Genomic DNA, 19,680 nt, shown 5'->3' on the forward strand with positions numbered 1-19,680 from the left:
TGTCTCTAAACACTTTCTGGCCTTACTGACAAGCAATCAGTAATACACGGTCCATAATTCTATCGACGCTTGCCGAAAAAACCCCGGTTTGGCCATATACTGTGTATTGACACCCCACGGCTGTACGGTGTCTCTAACACTTTTCTGCCAAATTCGCTCGCAGCCCACCTCAGTTTCTCCGCTACGATGCTGACGGCGCAAACGAGCACGGTCTTACGGCTGTCATTCTCTCTTCCTAGAGAGACGCAGCCTCAGACCTCTCCATGGCTCCAAGCATTTGAATCGCGCCCTCTCCGGACGGCTACTCAAAGGCTTACAGCCAAGCGGTTTATGACGTTTTTCGGCCATACAGCTGATTTATATCAGCGGATCCGAAGACGCTCACACCTCCGCTCTGCTCCAATACTCGGAGATATTAAGGGTAATATCAACCTGAAGTGAGCTTGCTACCCGCCACAATAAGTTTCAAAACTCAAAGCGTGCGCACAGACAGACGCGCGGCATCTCGTTTAAGACGGGCTCACGTACCCCTCTAACGAGCCTCAGAAAACTGAATATCGTGGCTTTCTGTTCACTTCAGTTTGACTAAGCAAAGGTCCCGCCCCGAGCTGACGGCCGGGAAGCTCATGCTTAAGTTACACACAGCTGCATGAAGTGCTACCATTACGAGATCGCCAGCATCTGCTGTGGGTTGAACACGCTTTACGACGGCAATCAGCCTTCGGCGCGTGGAACGCCCGTTTGTCTCATATCAATCACCTTGTACTGTACATACGGTCCATTAAGGGGATGATTTTAGCACTGCAGCACTCTCGACCATGTTATTGTGATAATGCGGTCGGGCAAACTACGGTGGTTTCATTATTTACCGAACCAGACTGAGATCTCGCCCCCTGTGCAAGCTGGCGAGTCATTTCCTTTATAAACTCATTGCATCGCTTTATAAGCTATGTTCAATCAGAGTGATACGCATCTCGTGCTTAACTACCAAGATGCAGACATATTAACCCGTTACGATGGGCGTGCAGAGATTGCATCCGTGGGACACGACCTACATTACGTGCCTTATAACACGTTGACACGAGCTGCTAGGACCCCTTTCGCGAGGCGTCCTTATGCAAAGTCTGATCTATTCTGTCTAGTGACAGCGAGAGTCTTCCCCCCGCGAATTGTAGGTGGAACAGCTTTCTCCTCACTACAGAGGCTCGTGCACGGCGGCTTTCTCCCCCTGCGTATATATATATATATATATATATGTGGCGGTGATAACAGCGAACCACGCTTTTATGACCGACCATCCACTTTATTCATAAGTCTGTCATTTCTCAGATGCGGACGGTGCCCGAGGCGCAGCGCTCTGGAACTGTCCAAGGTCCTGTATGACAGATACGTCTGACGTACATCAGACGATCAGCTGTTCATCGGCGTCACAGATCACTCACTAGCGCACCTGTCAATACAGGTTATTTATGGATCGTTGACGTTATCACCTCCCATGACAATGAAGTCTACTCCATGTATGGATTAGATCCTCGGGCATGGTCTTAGAAGTTTCTCATTTGACATTTGTGACACGGCCGGCTGGTCCCCGCCGTCCACGTTGTCACTTTACAGCTTCGACATCCCTGCTTCGCGCACTAGTGAGGTTTGTTGCATTAAAGGTGCGCCGCGTAAGCTCACCTGTATGCACGATATGGGTTTTAATTATATGCGTCCACCGTGCGCTTAGAGAAGCTCACATATGCACGCTACAACATTTCGGTATACACTAAAGATGCGCTCGGAAAAGCTCATCTGTATACACGGCTGTGACACATACATACATTGTTGTTCATCTGTGTACGTTAACGGTGCGTTGAGTGCCCACCGTACGTTCATTAATCATATCTGTACACATTCACGGCGCGTTCTGTGCATTGATTTATCTATACGCATTCACGGTGCACTGAAGGGTTCACCCGTGTGCGCACAACTTATTATCAGAACACATTTACGGCGCGCTTGGACAGCTCACCGATCTGTGCACTATAATACTACCTATATGCATCCCGATGCGCTCGAGGGCGCACTTGGGTTCACACTATTGTGGTATCTGTATAATCCCACGCTACGAACCGTTCTGCCGCATATTATAGTCAGATCGGCCGTTCGTGAGCTTCGCAGATCACTCACTATGTATGTCTGTTGCTTACAGTGGTTATTTAGATGGATCGTTGAAACCATCGCACTGGCTCACGCCCCTCTATGAGCTATGTCCTATATAGAGCCCACTCTGTGAGCGTTTGGCTTTTTCATGGACTTGGTCTACAGGGGTATCTATTTGATATCTGTTACACGGCCGGCTGGTCTTCGCCGTCTACGTTGTCAGATTGTACAGCTTAGACGTCCCTGCCCTACGAGCGCAGGTTCTCTCGGCTCAATCATGCACGCTCATGCGTTTTATGTGTACACCACGGTGCGCTCAGCGAGCTCACCAACGTGACTCTGAATTTACTTATCTCGCACACCCGCGGCGCGCTCGGTATCTCGCCGTCTTGTGCTATGTTATGTGCCCCCGGTGCGTTTAAAACCCCACCGTGTGCGCGTCAACATTTTATATGGTGCTTACACATTGCTTAAAGCTGTGAATATGCCGGGTATAGGGAAACACGCAGAGTCTCTCCGGTAAGGCACTTCTGTACGTTGTGTATGCACGGCGTGATGTGATTACGTTCCCCCATAGCGTCAGCCAACTGACGCAATGCGAAGTGAACCGTATTGAAAGGGAACGCCTAGGCGACTCACGCAACCCCGGCCCCCCGAAACAACGGGAACGAAGCACCGCGTCACCTGCCGCGCTACAAACGTCTACGCAGCGAGTGTATTCGGCTGCGCGCTTCAGTCGAATAATAATGAGCTCCTGACGCTTGAACCGCGCTTATATACTGTAAGGACGTGTACTTCCCGCGCGCGGGTTCAAACGTCATTGGTCTGTACTTTGTACAGACGTTAACCAATAGGCTTCAGTCACGGAGTAAACAGGAGTTTTCCCCCATAGCGTCAGCTAACTGACGCAATGCTTCGTTCACGTTATTTCAGGGAACCGGGGTTACGTGAGTAACCCAAGCGTTTTTTAGAGCCTTAACTCCCAGTACCATCTGACCTGGAAACAGTGACTTCCCAATAATTCGTATAATACCATCCCCCTTTACAACCCATATTAATAATAAAAATTCACCCCAAAAAAAGAGAAAAAAGGAAAAAAAGGAAAAAAAGAAAACATAATAATAATACATACATGCGCATACATGCACATAAAATAATAATAATAATAATAATTAACAATAATAATTATCAGTACAAATACCTAATCACTGCTATTATTACATTAAATTCGAATAAGTACTTTATAGAGATCTCACCAAATTTAAGCCATTTCCCAAATAAAAATAAATTAACTAATTAATTAAATAAACAACCAGTTTCCATCAATTATTCAATTATGGCATATTTTTTATATTCAAGTTCAGTATTTTTACGTCCAGTTTCATTTCTTCAGCGGAGATCTAAAAATACTAAATGTTCTTACCAAGTTCTGCAAGATCAAGTCATTTTATACCTGGATACTTCTTTTTTAGTTCCAATTTAGCTTTCTCTAGTGAGGTGAAGGTATTTACGATGTCTCCATTCTCGACACATAACATCGCAGGAAATTTTAGAAAAGTCTTAATGCCGATCTGATGCAACTGTTCTCTCAAAGGCCAGAACCCCCTCCTTTTCTCCCGCACAGCCGGAGACATATCAGGCACCACCTTAAAGTTGCAACCTTCTGTTTGTCTGCGAGTTGCTTTCCAAATATACAACTTTTTCTGATAGTGATGCAGCTTGAAAATTATAGCGCGTGGATACCTGGTATCATCTCTCTTAGCCCCAACACGGTGCGCCCTTTCAAAGTCCTCTTCTAAAGCTTCCACTTTTCCGCAAAGATTTTAACCAAGAAAGCGGACAAGGGCAAATCCTTTTCGCTACCTTCCAAAACATTCACCAAACGTAAATTGTTCTGGCGATGCCTATTTTCCAATTGATCAATATGATCCAAAGCATCTTGTAGCTTCTTTTCAAGTGCACCTGTACGGCTGCTCCTCCACCAAAACACCATAATCATGAACCTCGGCCATCGCGCTTTCAAATCGGTTTTCCAATGCCTCAATCCTCTTCACCGCGGAATCAAGCAGCGTGTTAGTGGAGGTATTAACTTGCAATAGTTTGTTGAGTTTAGACTCTAGACCATCAAACCTGGCGTTGTAATCGAAGCCAATTGCTTCTGCTGCTTCTCCCACGTCTGCCATTCTTTGTCGTTGTTGCCTCGTTTGCGGTCTCCCTTTCAACATAGGATCGCTCTTCTTGACTTTTTCCTTTTCTTTCCTTTTCGTCTGGGTTTACTTAAAGGGATACTTCACCGATTTAGCATTCAGCTTTGTATCTGTAGAAACTCGGCAGTATTACTGAATGACCATGTTTCCCTCCCTCATTTCCCCCTGAGAGGAGAGATATCTGCATTTTGGTTCTGCAAAAAAGTCCTCCGATGATGTAATATGACGGTGAAGTATCCCTTTAATATTAAACATAAGCTTTAATAGTTGAGGGACTTAAAAAACCACATGTTTTAAGCCAAAGTTTCTCACGCCACGAGGAGCTCTAGCCCTTACGACCTCTCACGCCGCGCATGCTCAAAAACAGCAAATAAACAGGGTGTAGTATATATATTGTAGTATTGAAACACTTTATACCCAAATGTCAAAAAACTTACTAAAATCAATGAACAGCACTAATAAACATCATTCTTACAGATCATTAACTAAAAAAAGTTGGTTAAGGGTTTAGTTACTCTTTAAGTGTTTACACGTCATATGGAATCAGGCCCGGATGCAGGATGAAATGACTGAGGAGGCAAATGAAATTGTTGAGGGGGCTTAACTTTATACCATCAATGAATAATGACTGCACACTGAGATCTCGTGTTGGAACGACAGATTTTTAAGTGCAGCGCTCCAAAAAAAAAACTCCATATGCAACTGCACTAGTAACCAGAAACTGACTAGCAAAATTTAACCCCCTGGGGTCCAAAAACGCGGGGCCTCGTTTTGACGTGTTTTTTCCTTATCATGGCAGAATCAACTTAAAATACACCATCATTAATAATCATACACTTACGTGTTTGACATCATTTGAAATGGTAAAGGGTCTTCTTTAATATGTGTTCATTCACAATAACAACAGATCTTTGTGTTTTTGTCAAATAAAGAAAATAAACAGGGTGTGCATCCAGACATTTCTGTCTCCGCCAGCTGTCTCTCAAATCACGTTACAAAAATCAATTGAAACTCCGCGAATACTTGTCACACAAGCATGATACACACATCCAAAGAAAGCCTGAAATGTCTACTTTTAAACAAGCTGCATTGAAGTAAAGAGAGTACCGTTTTTCCTGGCTGACTTCATTATCTTTAATTTGGTCACGCCCACAGCTGTTGACATGTTTGGATTATAAACTTAATTCACACACGTGAGGAATATCTTCATTTATGTCTGGACATTGAGGAAGAGAAGCATTTATCTTAAACATTACCTAAGAAGAACAATGGAGAACGCACTGCTGGATTAGAAGTAAGTAACTTTAACAGTAAATTTATACCATTTATATTTGCTATCATGTAACTTAATATGCTCATGGCTTGTGCAGTTCAGCCTACATACAGTAACGTTAAGCAACCTTAGCAGACTACACGCTTCGGATTGAAAAACTTTCGCATTGTTTACAAACGGACGCGATCTCACGTAATGGCGGATTTCACTGTTGCATGCTGTAACGGTGTTAAACACAGTTATTCACTTATATCCTTGATGGAAACTTTCAGTAAGCCTGAACTGCTGTATCTTTTAAGTGTGTGCTGTAATATGATTCCATGTTTACATGCTTATTTACAAACGAGTACGCGTGACCTCCCGTAATGGCGGATATCTGTTACATGTTGTACAGTGTTAAGACACAGTTATTCACTTTCGTATCTGTCATGGCAACTTTGAGTAAATGCTGCACTGGGGGATTTGCTGTAAAATGATTCCATATTGTTTACAGTAAGGTAATTCCATACATTGCGCTTTACACGCGACACCGTTTTTATGAGCGCTGCGTTACACGGAGACGCGAGCTCGCGCACATGGACGCGCCATATGCGATGTGTTTTTAAAGTTCATACGCGCTTACAGAAATATGTTTAAAACAGAAGCTAGACGATAAGGGGATGGGCATCTGAAAACAGTCATCTGAAAACAGCTTTTTATATTAATTGCTGCAGATGTTTATTCTTTCTTTCTTTCTTTCTTTATTGATAAAGCACTTTCACACAACGGTTAAGTTAGGACAAAGTGCTGTACATTATTAAAAGAAAACAGCAATAAGTATAACACAATCACAAACATAAAATAAAATAAAATAAGAATAACAAGTAATAAAATAACAAGACATAAGACAGTTACATGATACAACATTACAAATCTTACACCATTACACTGTCAAAAATAAAGGTACGAAGCTGTCACTGGGGCAGTACCCTTTAAAAAAGGTCCTAATATGTACCATTTAGGTACAAATATGTACCTTTAAAGGTACATTTTGGCAGTTCAAAGTACTAATATGCCCTCTTTGGGTACAAAGGTGTACCTTTTTGAAAGGGTATACTGTTCCAGTGACAACTTTTGTACCTTTATTTCTGAGAGTGTAGATGTTTTTTGAGTCTGCATTTAAAAACTGGTAAGGAGGGTGCAGCTCTAATAGACAATGGGAGCTTATTCCACAAAGTAGGGCCAGAGATCGCAAAAGCTCGATCGCCTCTGCGACTGAATCTGGTTCTCTGGACTGAAAGGAGACCAAGATCAGCAGACCTCAGATGTTTGTTTGGCCTATGAACACTAATTAGCTCAGAAAGGTAAGATGGTGCTTGGTTGTGAAGGGCTTTATAAACAAAAATAAGGATTTTATAACTAATTCGTGAAATAATTGGTAGCCAATTTAAAGAGATTAAGATTGGAGAAATGTGATCGAACTTACATCTACCTGACAACACTCTTGCGGCTGCATTCTGTACCATCTTAAGGCGCATTAAAGATGACTGACTGATACCATAATACAAAGAGTTACAGTAATCTAATCGTGCGAGAACCAACAAATGAATAACCTGTTCAATTTGTTTTTTTTGATAACAGAGTTTTAAGTTTGGAAATGCGTCTTAGATGGTAGAAACAGGATTTCACAACTACACTGATTTGTTTATCAAAGTCAAGGTTTTTATCAATGTAGACACCCAAATTATTAAGTACAGGGGTCAAGTGAGAAGCGAGATGGCCAAAGTGAGGGGCATAGTCATCATATGTTTTGACACCAAATAAAATAATTTCAGTCTTATTTTCATTAAGCAGTAAAAAGTTCTGTTTTAGCCATGATTGTAGCTCATTTAAACAAGAAAGGAGAGGACCTAAGGGTTCGCTGCTTTTTTGCTGCAGTGGTAGATAAAGCTGGGTGTCATCGGCGTATAAATGAAAAGAAACACCATACTTCCTAAAAATAGAGCCTATAGGTAACATAAAAATGGAAAATAAGACAGGAGCTAAAATTGAACCCTGAGGTACACCACAGGTCAGATTACAGGGAGATGAGCTATGTTGCCCAATAGATACACTATAATTCCTATTTGTTAAAAAAGATATGAACCATTTCAATCTATTTTGATTATATTGTTAACTTAATAAACCTCAAACAAACATGTATATATTTGTCCTCACATTCTTCACTGTAGTTCATTCTCACATTCCTGCCTCATTATGCAGCTCATTATGCGAGCCTTTGTTTGCTTGCTGTCAATCAATCCTTCTCGCATACGGCCCGTCTAAACAAAAAGTGTCTTACAATTTCTAAATCAATACATTGTTTTATGTGAATAAGTAGGCATGGTGATTGTCACATCATTTTAAATAAAAAACTCTAGACTACTAGATTATGTTTAGGAAAGTCTTGTTAAAACATGTTTAGTATGGGTTTTGTGGACTTATATCAGTGACTTAAAAATTTTGCTTTTTTAAAAACCACGCATAAACATTCTCTCAAAAACACAAACATGTACATACATGTAGCTCATATAATATTTTAGCCCAGTTTGTGCTGAACGCAGTGGTATGAGACAATTCCCATTATTATGTTTTAAAGCAACTGAAAAAAGGCCAAATGTAAGAGCATGTCAGAACCTCTGAGAGTGTCCCAAAATGATCGGACCCCAGAGGGTTAAACAGCGTAATGATGATAGATCATGAGATATTATTTGATATACTAAGTGTGGATTAAGGATGTTTAAAATCTCGAGCCTGGTGGTCAGGACATGAATGGGTCAAATCTAAATCAGCAGATTTGCAAAGGTTTTTATCTCCATATATTATAAAATTACCAGGGTAACTGCAGTATACCAAATTATAGCCTTGCTATGTGATTTCCATGGACGAGATTATTCAACGGCAATAAACGTCTTGTATATATCCTCACAACATTATTATTTCTCAAAACTTTGACAAACATTTTTTTTTCAAAGGAACTGTAGTCTATTCTTACAGTTATTCAAAGTTGCACACATTATTCCGCATATGATTTTAATATTAGACGAAAGTATTCATATAACGGCAATGAACGTCTCGTATGGCAATAAATATCCACATATAACTTAACACATAATGAAATTAATAAACAGACAAGGAAGCAGGATTGACATGTAAATTGTATTATTATTAGGGGTGGGACAAAAAATCGATTCTTAGATGAATCGCGATTCGGACGTGGGCCGATTCTGAATCGATTCACAAATGTCAAGAATCGATTCTTATATGTTATTTTACAAAATAATAACGTGACGTTTTCAGAACCAAAAGGCGGAACTCAACTGGGGGAGCGGTGATGCACACGGACAACGTAAGAGAGCGCGCAGTGCACGAGCACATAGCGGAGCTTACAAGAGCAGAAGAGAAAGAACACTTTAAATGCTTATGCTTGTAGGACTATACTGCATATATCTCTATTCTTTTCGAGGAGTTTTTAAAAAATCCTTGAGTACATGTCGAGTACTCCTTAAAATAGCGGAGATGCGGTTTACTGAAACAAACAACAGTATCACAACAGTATCAGAAGCATACAAATCAGCGCTACGCTGCCTCTCTCCCTCTCTCGTTTGCTCGCTCACACAAAGACACCGTGCGCGTCTCTCCTGCGTGAGACAAGAATGCGGATCCTTGTTAATTTTGGAAGTTAAAGACAACTGAGCTGCAGTGGCCTGGCAAAACACATTTGAGAAAAAAGGCGCAGCAACTCAAAAAGACCTGCGTGTTTCACAATCACTCTAAAAGACCATAATGACAATTTCGCGCGTGGAGCAGCAGTTGTGTGATCTACCGGCATTGCCTTTGCGATCGACGTATTGGACACCCCTGCCCTAAACCATCCGCTGACTGTTTAGATATAACATGAATATATTTCTGTAAAAATATGCACAGTTTGTTATTCAGTCGCTGGGTGAGCTGCATTATATAAATACAGTAATACTGCCAATCACTGTGTATAATGATGATGATTAGAAGCTTAACATTAGTCAGTTCGTGGAAGTTAATTCCGGTTAACATATAGAATTAATATGTCACGTTTAATTACTATTTTTACTGGTTTTAATGTCTTACAACAGAAACAGGACATATATGTATATAAGAATGACATTATTTATCTCTTAGTTGCATTAAAGTACAGCATATGACAGTTCAGAGACTAGTAGCAAAAGCGCAAACATTAACGCAAATGTGACGTAATGACGTCACAGATATGCAAATTAGAATCGATTCTGAATCGAATGGGGACCCTAAGAATCGATTCTGAATCGATTCATGAGGGTCCAAGCGATTCCCACCCCTAATTATTATTACCGGAAAAACGGCAATATACTGAAATAAACTCTTAGGTAAATGCGGCAAACACGCTTTAACCGCAAGTCTAAATAAGCAAGTGGATAAAACATTATTATCTCTTAAACTTTATTTGACAAAAATGATATTTAAAGGAAATGTATTCTTACAGTTAATCAAAGATGCACAAATTATTCCATATATTATTTCCTGTTTAAGAGCACCTTCGTCTCTGTTATAATAGCTGACAAAAACAAAACAAAAAGCAACCATAAACGTAGCTTACACACTCCTTTTTCATCAACGTGAGGAAAATATCCTAGGGGCTGTTTACACTTGGTATTAAGATGTGTTGTCAATCAGCGCACAAGTGGACGAGATAGACAAATCACATTTACACCTGGTATTTAAATCAGTCTCTTTTGTCCACTTTTGACCGCTTCTCTCCAGATTACTGAGAGAATGGTCTGTGGACAAGTCACTCTCCTGTCATTTAAACATGGCCGGGAGTAATGACGGCTTTAAATGGATGTGAACTAATATTATGTCAGAGTCCACTGCTTGTGTTTTATGTAAACATGTTACCAATGTTTTGTCCGTGTATATGTAAGAGCTTTCTCTGATATTGCTGAAATAAGATCGCGCAACTTTCACACGCTTATAAAATGAAACTAATGAAAGCATATGAGCCGCTTTAGTTTTATCAATGAAAGGCTAAAAAAAGCGCTATACACCATGTGTTTGTGCTAATACGACTTTCAGTAGCGGAGTGGCAATCGGGAGAGTCGGGACTTTTCCCGGTGGGCCGGTAGTGTTTTGAGGGCCGGTCTCACGCAGAAAAACTATTAATCATATTTAATATGCCGCAGCGCCCAAAATTTATCTAGCCGCATCGCTCTATCAAGAAGCCGTCTCCCCTGAGCGGAGTTCCAGTCGAGAGTGCAGCTTAACAGCCAATCAAAAAGAAAGAAAGAGGCTACACGATAGCCAATCAGAAAATAGCACTGTTGTATCTGGGTACATTTTAACGCAACAACCAATAAAAAAAGCTTATCCTCGTTCACCCACAGAGAAGACAAAACTCCAGAAATCAACAGGCTATAATGATGCTCATTAAATATAATTTTAAATATTTTTAGTAGAACATATCTGAACATTGGTACATCACTAATAGGGATAATTTACACGTGTGTTCGACTTTATGCTATAACATAGGAACCAACAAGCAGATGACATCAACATGCCGCGAGAGCGGTTCGAAAGCAAACTCTTCCGATGATCTCTCGACTCACCCTCGCGGTACTTTGATGTCATCAGCCTGTCGTTCCTGCAGCGCAGCTTGAAGTTGAACAGTGGGGTTCCCAAACCTTTCCCTGCAGGAGGTCTCATGATGACCGCTGCTGTTGTAATCTTTATTTTCGGAAGTAAATTCCTTTTTTGTTTTAAAATTCAAACAGACTCGGTTCTCCCCCACACTCGCGCCATGCATATTGCATACATTATTCCAGAAGTAATATGATTTGTTCTCTGTGAATAAATATACATGTTCTCTTTCACCGGGAAATTGTAGCGAAGTCGAAGTGAATTGTATTATTTGCGCGCATTTTTGAATATGGCCACTTGTGGAATGAAAACTGCACGACTACAAAAGGTAAGACTTGTTTTTGCATTTAGCCCTGCTTTACTTACTAGTGTTATAGTCTTAGTTGGTTAACTACGTGTGCTTTATCACATCATTTTAAAGTCTTTATTGTGTGTGTTTATAAGTGTTTATTGGCGGTTGCAATGACAAGATTTGTGAAGAGATGTCACAGTAAGTTTTGTTTTGATATTATCTTGTTTTAGTTTATCTGTAGCAGGGGCCTATACCATGAAGCTGGTTTAGTTGGTTAGCCAGCTTTGTTTAGGATTAGTTTGTGCAAATCCTGGGTTTTGGGTACCATGAAAATAGCTTTTACCAACAAGGCCTGCACATTGGCTTGGTTTTGTCAACCTGAAACTAATCCTGTAACCCTGAGTTTGTTTAGCCATTTTCATGGTACGGGCCCCTGGAGTTGCACTTAGTTAAGAATTACAACATTTGAAAAGCATTTTAAACAACCATGATTTCTATTTTTGTTTTTCATTTGTATTGCTTCCGTATTGTTGTCAGTAAGTGTACATCCGTGCAGTCAGTATGATTTTGTACAGGTTGATGGAGTACACATATAATGTGGTTTCATAGATTTGTTATTTGAGAATGGCCTTCTTGTACGAAGAATTTTTGCCATAACCTAGGTTTTCGTGAAAACGTTTTTGTTACAGAGTGTCTGCAACTTAGCCAGCATACAGCCTGTTCACTGACAACATGCTCAGAACAAGTAGTCTAGGCCTCGTTATATTTTCGTTATCACACGATGACTGACATTTTGTTACATTAAACATCCCTCTCTCCTAATAGGCTTAATCATTTTATAAGCAACTGCTTGGCAACCAAATTAAACTTTAGCTTACGTAAAACTAGGTACTGTTGTTGACTTAAAGATCTTTTAAAAATAATAATTATTATAACACTTGGTATTTCATGTTGTGCAGTCATTTCCTTCTTTTTTTTTCTACCATGGAGGGCTGGTGGTCTACGAAATGTCCCGGTAGATATTTTGGTCCCACTCCGCCCCTGACGACTTTGGTCCTCTTTGTTTTTCCTGTCACGTTGTCATTTAAAATCTGTTTTTCTCCTTGGCGACTCGTTTTAATGTCCTCGAGAATATGTCTTCAACAGTCTTTCAAGTCTGCCTCAAATCAAAGCATTAGGTCGCGAGTCCTCGCGGTGTGCGGCTGTTGCTCAATCTCAAGGCTTTCAGCCTATGCAGGTCGCATATGTCATTAAGCCTGGTTTATTTAAGTTAACTGAGCATTTTACTTTCACAAGTCATAAGCATATTACAATTAACTAAGAATAATTGTCAGCTTTATAATTGTTAATATTCTGAAATAAGATGACGTATGCCGCCTACATATGCAACCTCGGGAGGCTTCAGCTTAGTTGAGAAGCGGCCAGCGTGAGTGTAGTCTGAAAGTGCGAAAGGCGGAGCTTGAATTTCAGTAATGTCCCTCGTCGGCGAATGTATTTCAAGTCGAGCGACTCGCACAATGTATTCCAAATAGCAGATTCTACACTTTGGTAGGTGGAAGTAATTACACATGAATGAGCACATATTTTTGAAAGAACACCTGAGTTTTTGCTAAGAATTAACTCAAAAAACTACACAGTGCAGCTTTAACATATGCCTGAATGCTTCAGACCAGCGAAGTACCAAAACTTCAGCTGAGGTGCTCACACATTTACTGATGATCAATGAACAAATGGCATTTGATTATCAGCACCTGGCTGCTACTAACCCTCTTTATTCCTGTGGAAGTAGTAATGATGTTTAAGGGTGTTTTTAAATATGGCTTCTCCACTTTTTTTTCCTATAAGTAAGGACACTGTGTAATACGTCTGGTGTTTGCTCATCTGAGGTTGCATTTACCTCATTTAAATACCTGCTAGGGATCAGATGATTTTTTATTTATGTTCTGATTCATAAAACCATAGAGTGGTTTAAAGATAGTGTACTTTTTTCTTTACATGACTGTATGTACAAACTAGATACACACATTACATTTTTCTCGGTAGTATTCACAATATGGACATTAACATTAAAACAGTGTGCCCAGGCAAAGAGCGTTTTTGCATTACAATAATGAGAACTGGTGGGAGTGCTTGTCTACCATGAAAATAACTGGAAAATGTCATTGTTTTTGAATCTTAGGGTGAAATATAACCAAGACATATTATGTAAGCACATACACATGCATTTAGTGACATCATAGTGACATGAAACAGCGCATGCAAAGACAAATACACAAACAAATGGAGAAGAGGATGAGATCTGAAACATTGACTGACCGTGGGTGGCGTGGCTGCCAAACTCTCCATCTCTTCATGTGTGACCCATATATTTCCTGAAGACTATCTCATGACAAAGTGTGAGTGATGGGAAAAGAGAATTTACAACATGTGTGAAGGGGATCATTAAAAAAGGAGAATAAATTGTTATTCAGAATTTGTTGTTATTAGCAAGCCTTTGCAATACATCCCATACTTTGTTAATGTGTGAGAAAAGAGAAATGCGTCAATAAAAGAGATGCACACCACTATAACTGCAGAAAGTGACTAGTTACATAGAACCCTCTATGTAACTTTAAATCCTCCCATCCTAAACTATATTTAAAAACTTGCTGTTTTTTGCTTTTCTCTGTTTTCTTTGTTTCTATTTCATGTGAAGCTGCTTTGGTATGATGAGCAGTTGTGAAAAGTGCTAGATAAATCAAATTTAAATATATAGAATAATTAGGCCTCATACGTATCTCTTCAAACAGTTAAAAAATGTTTATGTGTGAATGCTCAAAATAAAACATAGTACTTTGACATGCATAAACACCAGTTAAACTGCAGAGGTCTTAAAACACGTATTAAAAGACCAGAGAGGGGCAGCGGCACATGTTTTAATGGGCTAAGGTACAGGTGCAGCGCTGTGGGGCACAGATGCAAGGCTGTGATGCATAAATACAAATGCAGGGACACGGGGTTGTGAAACATGGAACATGGATGCAAGGCTATGATGCATGGACGCGGGGATGTGGGAAGCAGATGCAGGGCTGTGGGATGAGGATACAGGGCTGTGACGCATGGATGTGGATGCAGGGCTGTAATGCATGGATGCGGGGACGTGGGACGCGGATGCAGGGCTGTGATGCATGGACGCGGGACATGGATGCAGGGCTGTGACACATGGACACGGGGACGTGGGACAAGAATGCAGGGCTGTGACACATGGACGCGGATGCAGGACTGTGACGCATGGACAAGGATGCAGGGCTGTGACACATGGACGCGGATGCAGGACTGTGACGCATGGACACAGATGCAGGACTGTGAAGCATGGACACAGATGCAGGGATGTGACACATGGACACGTGGGGACATGGGACGCAGATGCAGGGCTGTGACACATGGACACGGGGACACTGATGCAGGGCTGTGACACATGGACGCGGATGCAGGGCTGTGACACATGGATGCAGAGCTGTGGGACAAAGATGAAAAGCTGGAAGGCCTGACACAGGGCTGTGCTGCATTACAGTCAGTGTAAAGGCACCAGAATTAAACATCTGGGACACCTAAATATTTATACAAAAACATTTTAAATCAGTAGACCAAAACTGTGCAGGACCTCCCTTCATTATGGCACAGATTCAGTAAGGTAAATGCTCTATTAGTCCGGGCAGGTCATGGAGTGTTTGAGTAGTGTGATTTTCTGAAACACAGCAAAAACTGACAACTCCATAGAAAAGCATGTGCGCAAGCCTTGGAGCAGGAGAAATAAGGCTGTCAAAAGTGATTCAAGTTTTGAAATTAAAGAACAAAAGGAAGTATTTGGTAAAAACACCAAATGTTTGGTCGCAGGTTTCTGTAGCAAAGCTCTATACTTGTCTCACTGATACAAAAACATAAATCTCATTAATATCACCGAAACGCAGGGGGATTATATAAAGACACGACTCTCAAGTGTGTAGAGATACTAAATAGATGTGGCAACTACGGGTGTAGCAATACATCAATACGGATCGATACATAGATTTTATTTCTTACAATCCGATACATCGATGCCAAACATAAAAAATATATTTTGACACACTCCATGTCCTCATTCCTTGACGTAATGTCCATCTACCCATTTACACCAAAGCACACATTTTTGTTTAATTTTATCTGCTAGCATCAGCAAGTGAATGCGATACAGCAACAAAAACGGTTGTAGCAGCGAAAACAGCAAGAGAGACAGAAGACAAGCGTGTTTTTAGAACTGCAGGTGATACTGTCCATGCAAAGCACAGTGACCTCTCTCATGTCCTCTTTTACACGTTGATCAGTTGATTTTTTTATTAAAGACAAATCTCTCCAAAGATACCACTGCAGCACTTGCTTGACTGTTAGATCTGATGTTGTAAAACAGATCAAATGCTTAAGTTTAAGATATTTATTTTTTATATTAATTTATTTTTCAATTTAATATTTGTTTTCTACTTCAGTGATTGTCACTATTGCACATTTTGGCACAAAATACTAAAAGACTTTGACTGTTGCCATCACAAGCTTGATTTTATGTGGCATTTTGCCCCTTATTATTCATTTTTTCTTGATTTAAAAAGTGTATTTTTGTTAGTTTGTAAGTGTTCATTTTTAAAGAGTTTAACTCTTTCACTGCCATTGACGAGATACCTCGTCAATTAAGAGAAAACGCTTTCCCGCCAATGACGAGATTTTCCGTCTTTCTGCAATACCGCTGTTTTCCACTAGGTGGAACTTTTTAAACCCAGAAGTATTGCCCTATGGCAAGCTGCTGCATGTCCGTGTCTGTTTTAAAGATGGCTCTGAATGGGATCTCTATGAAAAGTCCGTCACAGAAATGGAATTATCTCTGCTTTTTGCTCAAAATGTGGTGTTTTTGCAGAAACCTACCCATATTCAAAAGCTGATTACAAAAAAGAACTACTGAAGGTAGGATGAAAGTTTCATTTGGTATATTGTATGTTTATATATTTGAAGAAGAACATTTTCTGGAAGGCTTTAAACTTTTGTGAAAATCATGAAAAAAGCTGGCGCTGGCTGGCAACTTTAAAAAAAAACACTGACAGTGAAAGAGTTAATATATTTCTTTCTTGTCTCTTACAGAGTGCAAGTTTGTTGTCATTGGTCATGTCAGTGTAAGTGTGTGTATTTTTCGAAGATGTTTTGTACCGTTCTAGAGGTAGGTGGAGCTGAAGGACTGGTGAGTGACATGATCTCCTGAATAGCAAGACGTAGTTTCAGGCGGTGAAGAGGGTTGCTGATGCCTATCTCTCGTTGAATCTCTGTGTCAGACAGGGCAGACATGATAGCACCACTTTTCACATTGGCACGGCAGGCTGCCACATACCATGCGGGCATACCCACCCACAGCTTTTTGGGAAAAAACATAGAATAGGAAAAGAAAGACAATTGGTCAATGACAATAAAAAGTTTTGAGATGAATACAGATAAAGTTAGGTTTGTTTGTGTAAAACCCAAAAGCAATATCTACAACATTTACAACATAGGTCATGTTCTCTCTGATCCAATTGTAACCCTAGTTAGTGTGTAATGTTGATGTGAGAGCATAAATAATACCTGTAAAATAATATAGCTCAAAGTTCACTGGCAGGCAATATATTTTCTTTAACAGAATTCCCCTTTCAAAGCCTACAGCGAACGGCCGGTTTGTACTACAGCCCTCTACTTCTGGCTTTAATGACATCAGTAGAACAGTTTTTTACTAAACTCTGCCACAGGAATACATCAGTTGCCAGCTAAGCTAACGGCAAGCTAAACTGCTATCGAATCACAACACAATAAATAAGCTACACAATCAGAACTCGTTACGTATTTCTGAAGGAGGGACTTCATAAAACAAGGAAGACATCAGTCCATTTTTAGGACAGTAAAAGGAGGGGTATACAGATAAGTAAATTGTATGAAATAGACCGCGTTTTTTTTACACGTAAAACATGACCACATGTTATATTGTGCACTGTAAACACAATCAAAGCTTCAAAAACACAGAAAGAACGGGACCTTTGAGGTAACATGCTGCACATGCACTCACTTATTTCCTATCCTGCCCTAATCTGCTTTTAAAAATAATTATAAATGTAAATAAAATCATGTTTAAAAAAATGTGCAATATATGGTCATTGATAACATTATTAAAATGTTAAATACTGTATTCTCCAAAGTTTAGCAGGTCTGCACAAACAGAATTAATGTTCGTGCATCTTGCGGTCAAGTGCATGTTATGAAAGGAGCTCACAAGATTGTCAACTTCATAGGATTAAGCTAATTCTATATTTCAACTTTACACATCCACCCCGACCAGTTTACAGGGTTCCCACACCTTACTTAACTCTAAATTCAAGGACCTTTCAAGGACTTTCCAGGGCCAATACCCTCAAATTCAAGGACTAAATGTGGGGACACATTTCAAATGAGAGCAAGGTTACATCGTGTTACCTGTCAAGATACATTGTTACAGTTCCCTTTTGAGGGAACTCACGCTGCGTCACTGCGGTGACACTTTGGGGACCCTTCCAGGGGTAAGTGCGTCTGAATGTGTATATCAGATTCAACCAATGGTGAGGCTTAATGACAAAGACATGGTGACGGGGGAGCCAGGAAGTATATCGCTATCTGAAATATTGCCAAACAGGCGTTACAGGGACGCAGGAAGTATGGTAAGAGCGACGCAGCGTCTCGTTCCCTTCTCAGGGAACAACAGTTACATACGTAACCCGAGACATTTCATGTGTCAAACACAACTATGCAAAAAAAGCATTTTGGTATGAATCAACATTCGCATACAGTAGATATAAGCATTTAAAGTGAACAGTTTAGCAAGTGTGCTTAAAAAGTCTAGAAATTTTATGATATTATCCTACACTACACAGGGAATAATATGGATTTTTTCGGCAAACTTCTTGCATAAAATAAGATTCAAGCACTTTCAATGACCTGTAATCTTGGCATGAATATTTTTCAAAAACTTCCCAGGGCCTTGAATTATTTCCCCCCCAGATTCACAAACTTTCAAGGACCCGTGGGAACCCTGAGTTTACCTTAGGGGCCAGACATCTCGACTCTCAGTTTAAAACAATCGTAAGAAAGTGGGTGGAAGTAGATCACACAGGATTTTGTGGTTCCGTCGATTGCGGATTCTTGTTATTGATAGGCTTTATGAGACTTATCAATCATCCCAGATTTCTATATGGTGGATGAACCCAGTGCTATGATTGGACATATTTTTCTTTTTTCTGTTGCTTGTTTTGAGTACTGCACGCAGCAGAAGCATCACCAGGATTTTGCTTGGTTTAGAGTAACAAATCGTACCAGTGTACTTTGAGGTCAAAATGAGTACCTGCTACACAACGGGGGTACAGGTTGGCAGGTCTGGTAATACTTTACAAATCTATAATTTTATTTGTTTGCATTACAAATATATTCAATGTAAATGTGTGTATATATTAACTGTATATCACAAGTATGTTAATGTTTCTGAGTACTTGTCAAATGTAGTTTTCCCAGAGCCTTATGTTTTCCTAGTTTCTTGCCAATTATTTTTTAATTTGTTTAGTCAATATTACCAAAATTATGAGTACACAAAGGTTTGAAAAAGTTATCCGGCCCTCATCTAAACTGAGTTTTACACCCTTGTATTAACCCTTTGGATCCTAAAGCAAAAATAGATTGTTTTAACACATTTTTTTTGACGGTCGTTTTTTTGACCGTCAACTTCTAACACATTGTCATCATACATTGTCAAAGGGCAATGTATAATTTTTTTCAGAAAATAAATGACTTTCAATAAATTATGAGTTGTTGATTATTACAATGTGTTGTGAGTTTGTAAACAGACTTTAAGTAGACGAAGAAGAAATCTGACTCAATTAAACTAGTGATCAAAAGAATTTAACACTTTAGACTTGAAAAATATACTGTATTATATGTATATAAGTCTGTATATAAGTTATTGTGTTGTTACTGATGCCATTTTCACTCAATTCATTCAAATCTTCTGCTTGCTAATCTAACACACTTTATAACTCAATGTTTAA

General features: G+C 39.9%; 1 protein-coding gene across 11 annotated transcripts in view; it reads right to left on the bottom strand.

Annotated features, from left to right (window-relative positions):
- Positions 1-19,680, bottom strand: part of ppfia1 (PTPRF interacting protein alpha 1) — a 233,663-nt gene that overhangs the window by 20,858 nt on the left and 193,125 nt on the right. For 9 of the 11 annotated variants that reach the window (XM_055174007.2, XM_055174006.2, XM_055174015.2 and 6 more), the window contains 2 exons: positions 16,796-16,996; positions 13,901-13,963 (listed from right to left, as the gene is read on the bottom strand). In XM_055174007.2, coding sequence (XP_055029982.1) covers positions 13,901-13,963; positions 16,796-16,996 — 264 coding nt within the window. The remainder of the gene's footprint in view (positions 1-13,900; positions 13,964-16,795; positions 16,997-19,680) is intronic. The other 2 variants (XM_055174014.2, XM_055174013.2) reach the window with 1 other exon arrangement.

The sequence above is a fragment of the Misgurnus anguillicaudatus genome, chromosome 15 (genome assembly GCF_027580225.2).
Source record: "Misgurnus anguillicaudatus chromosome 15, ASM2758022v2, whole genome shotgun sequence".
In the NCBI taxonomy this organism is placed as follows: Eukaryota; Metazoa; Chordata; class Actinopteri; order Cypriniformes; family Cobitidae; genus Misgurnus; species Misgurnus anguillicaudatus.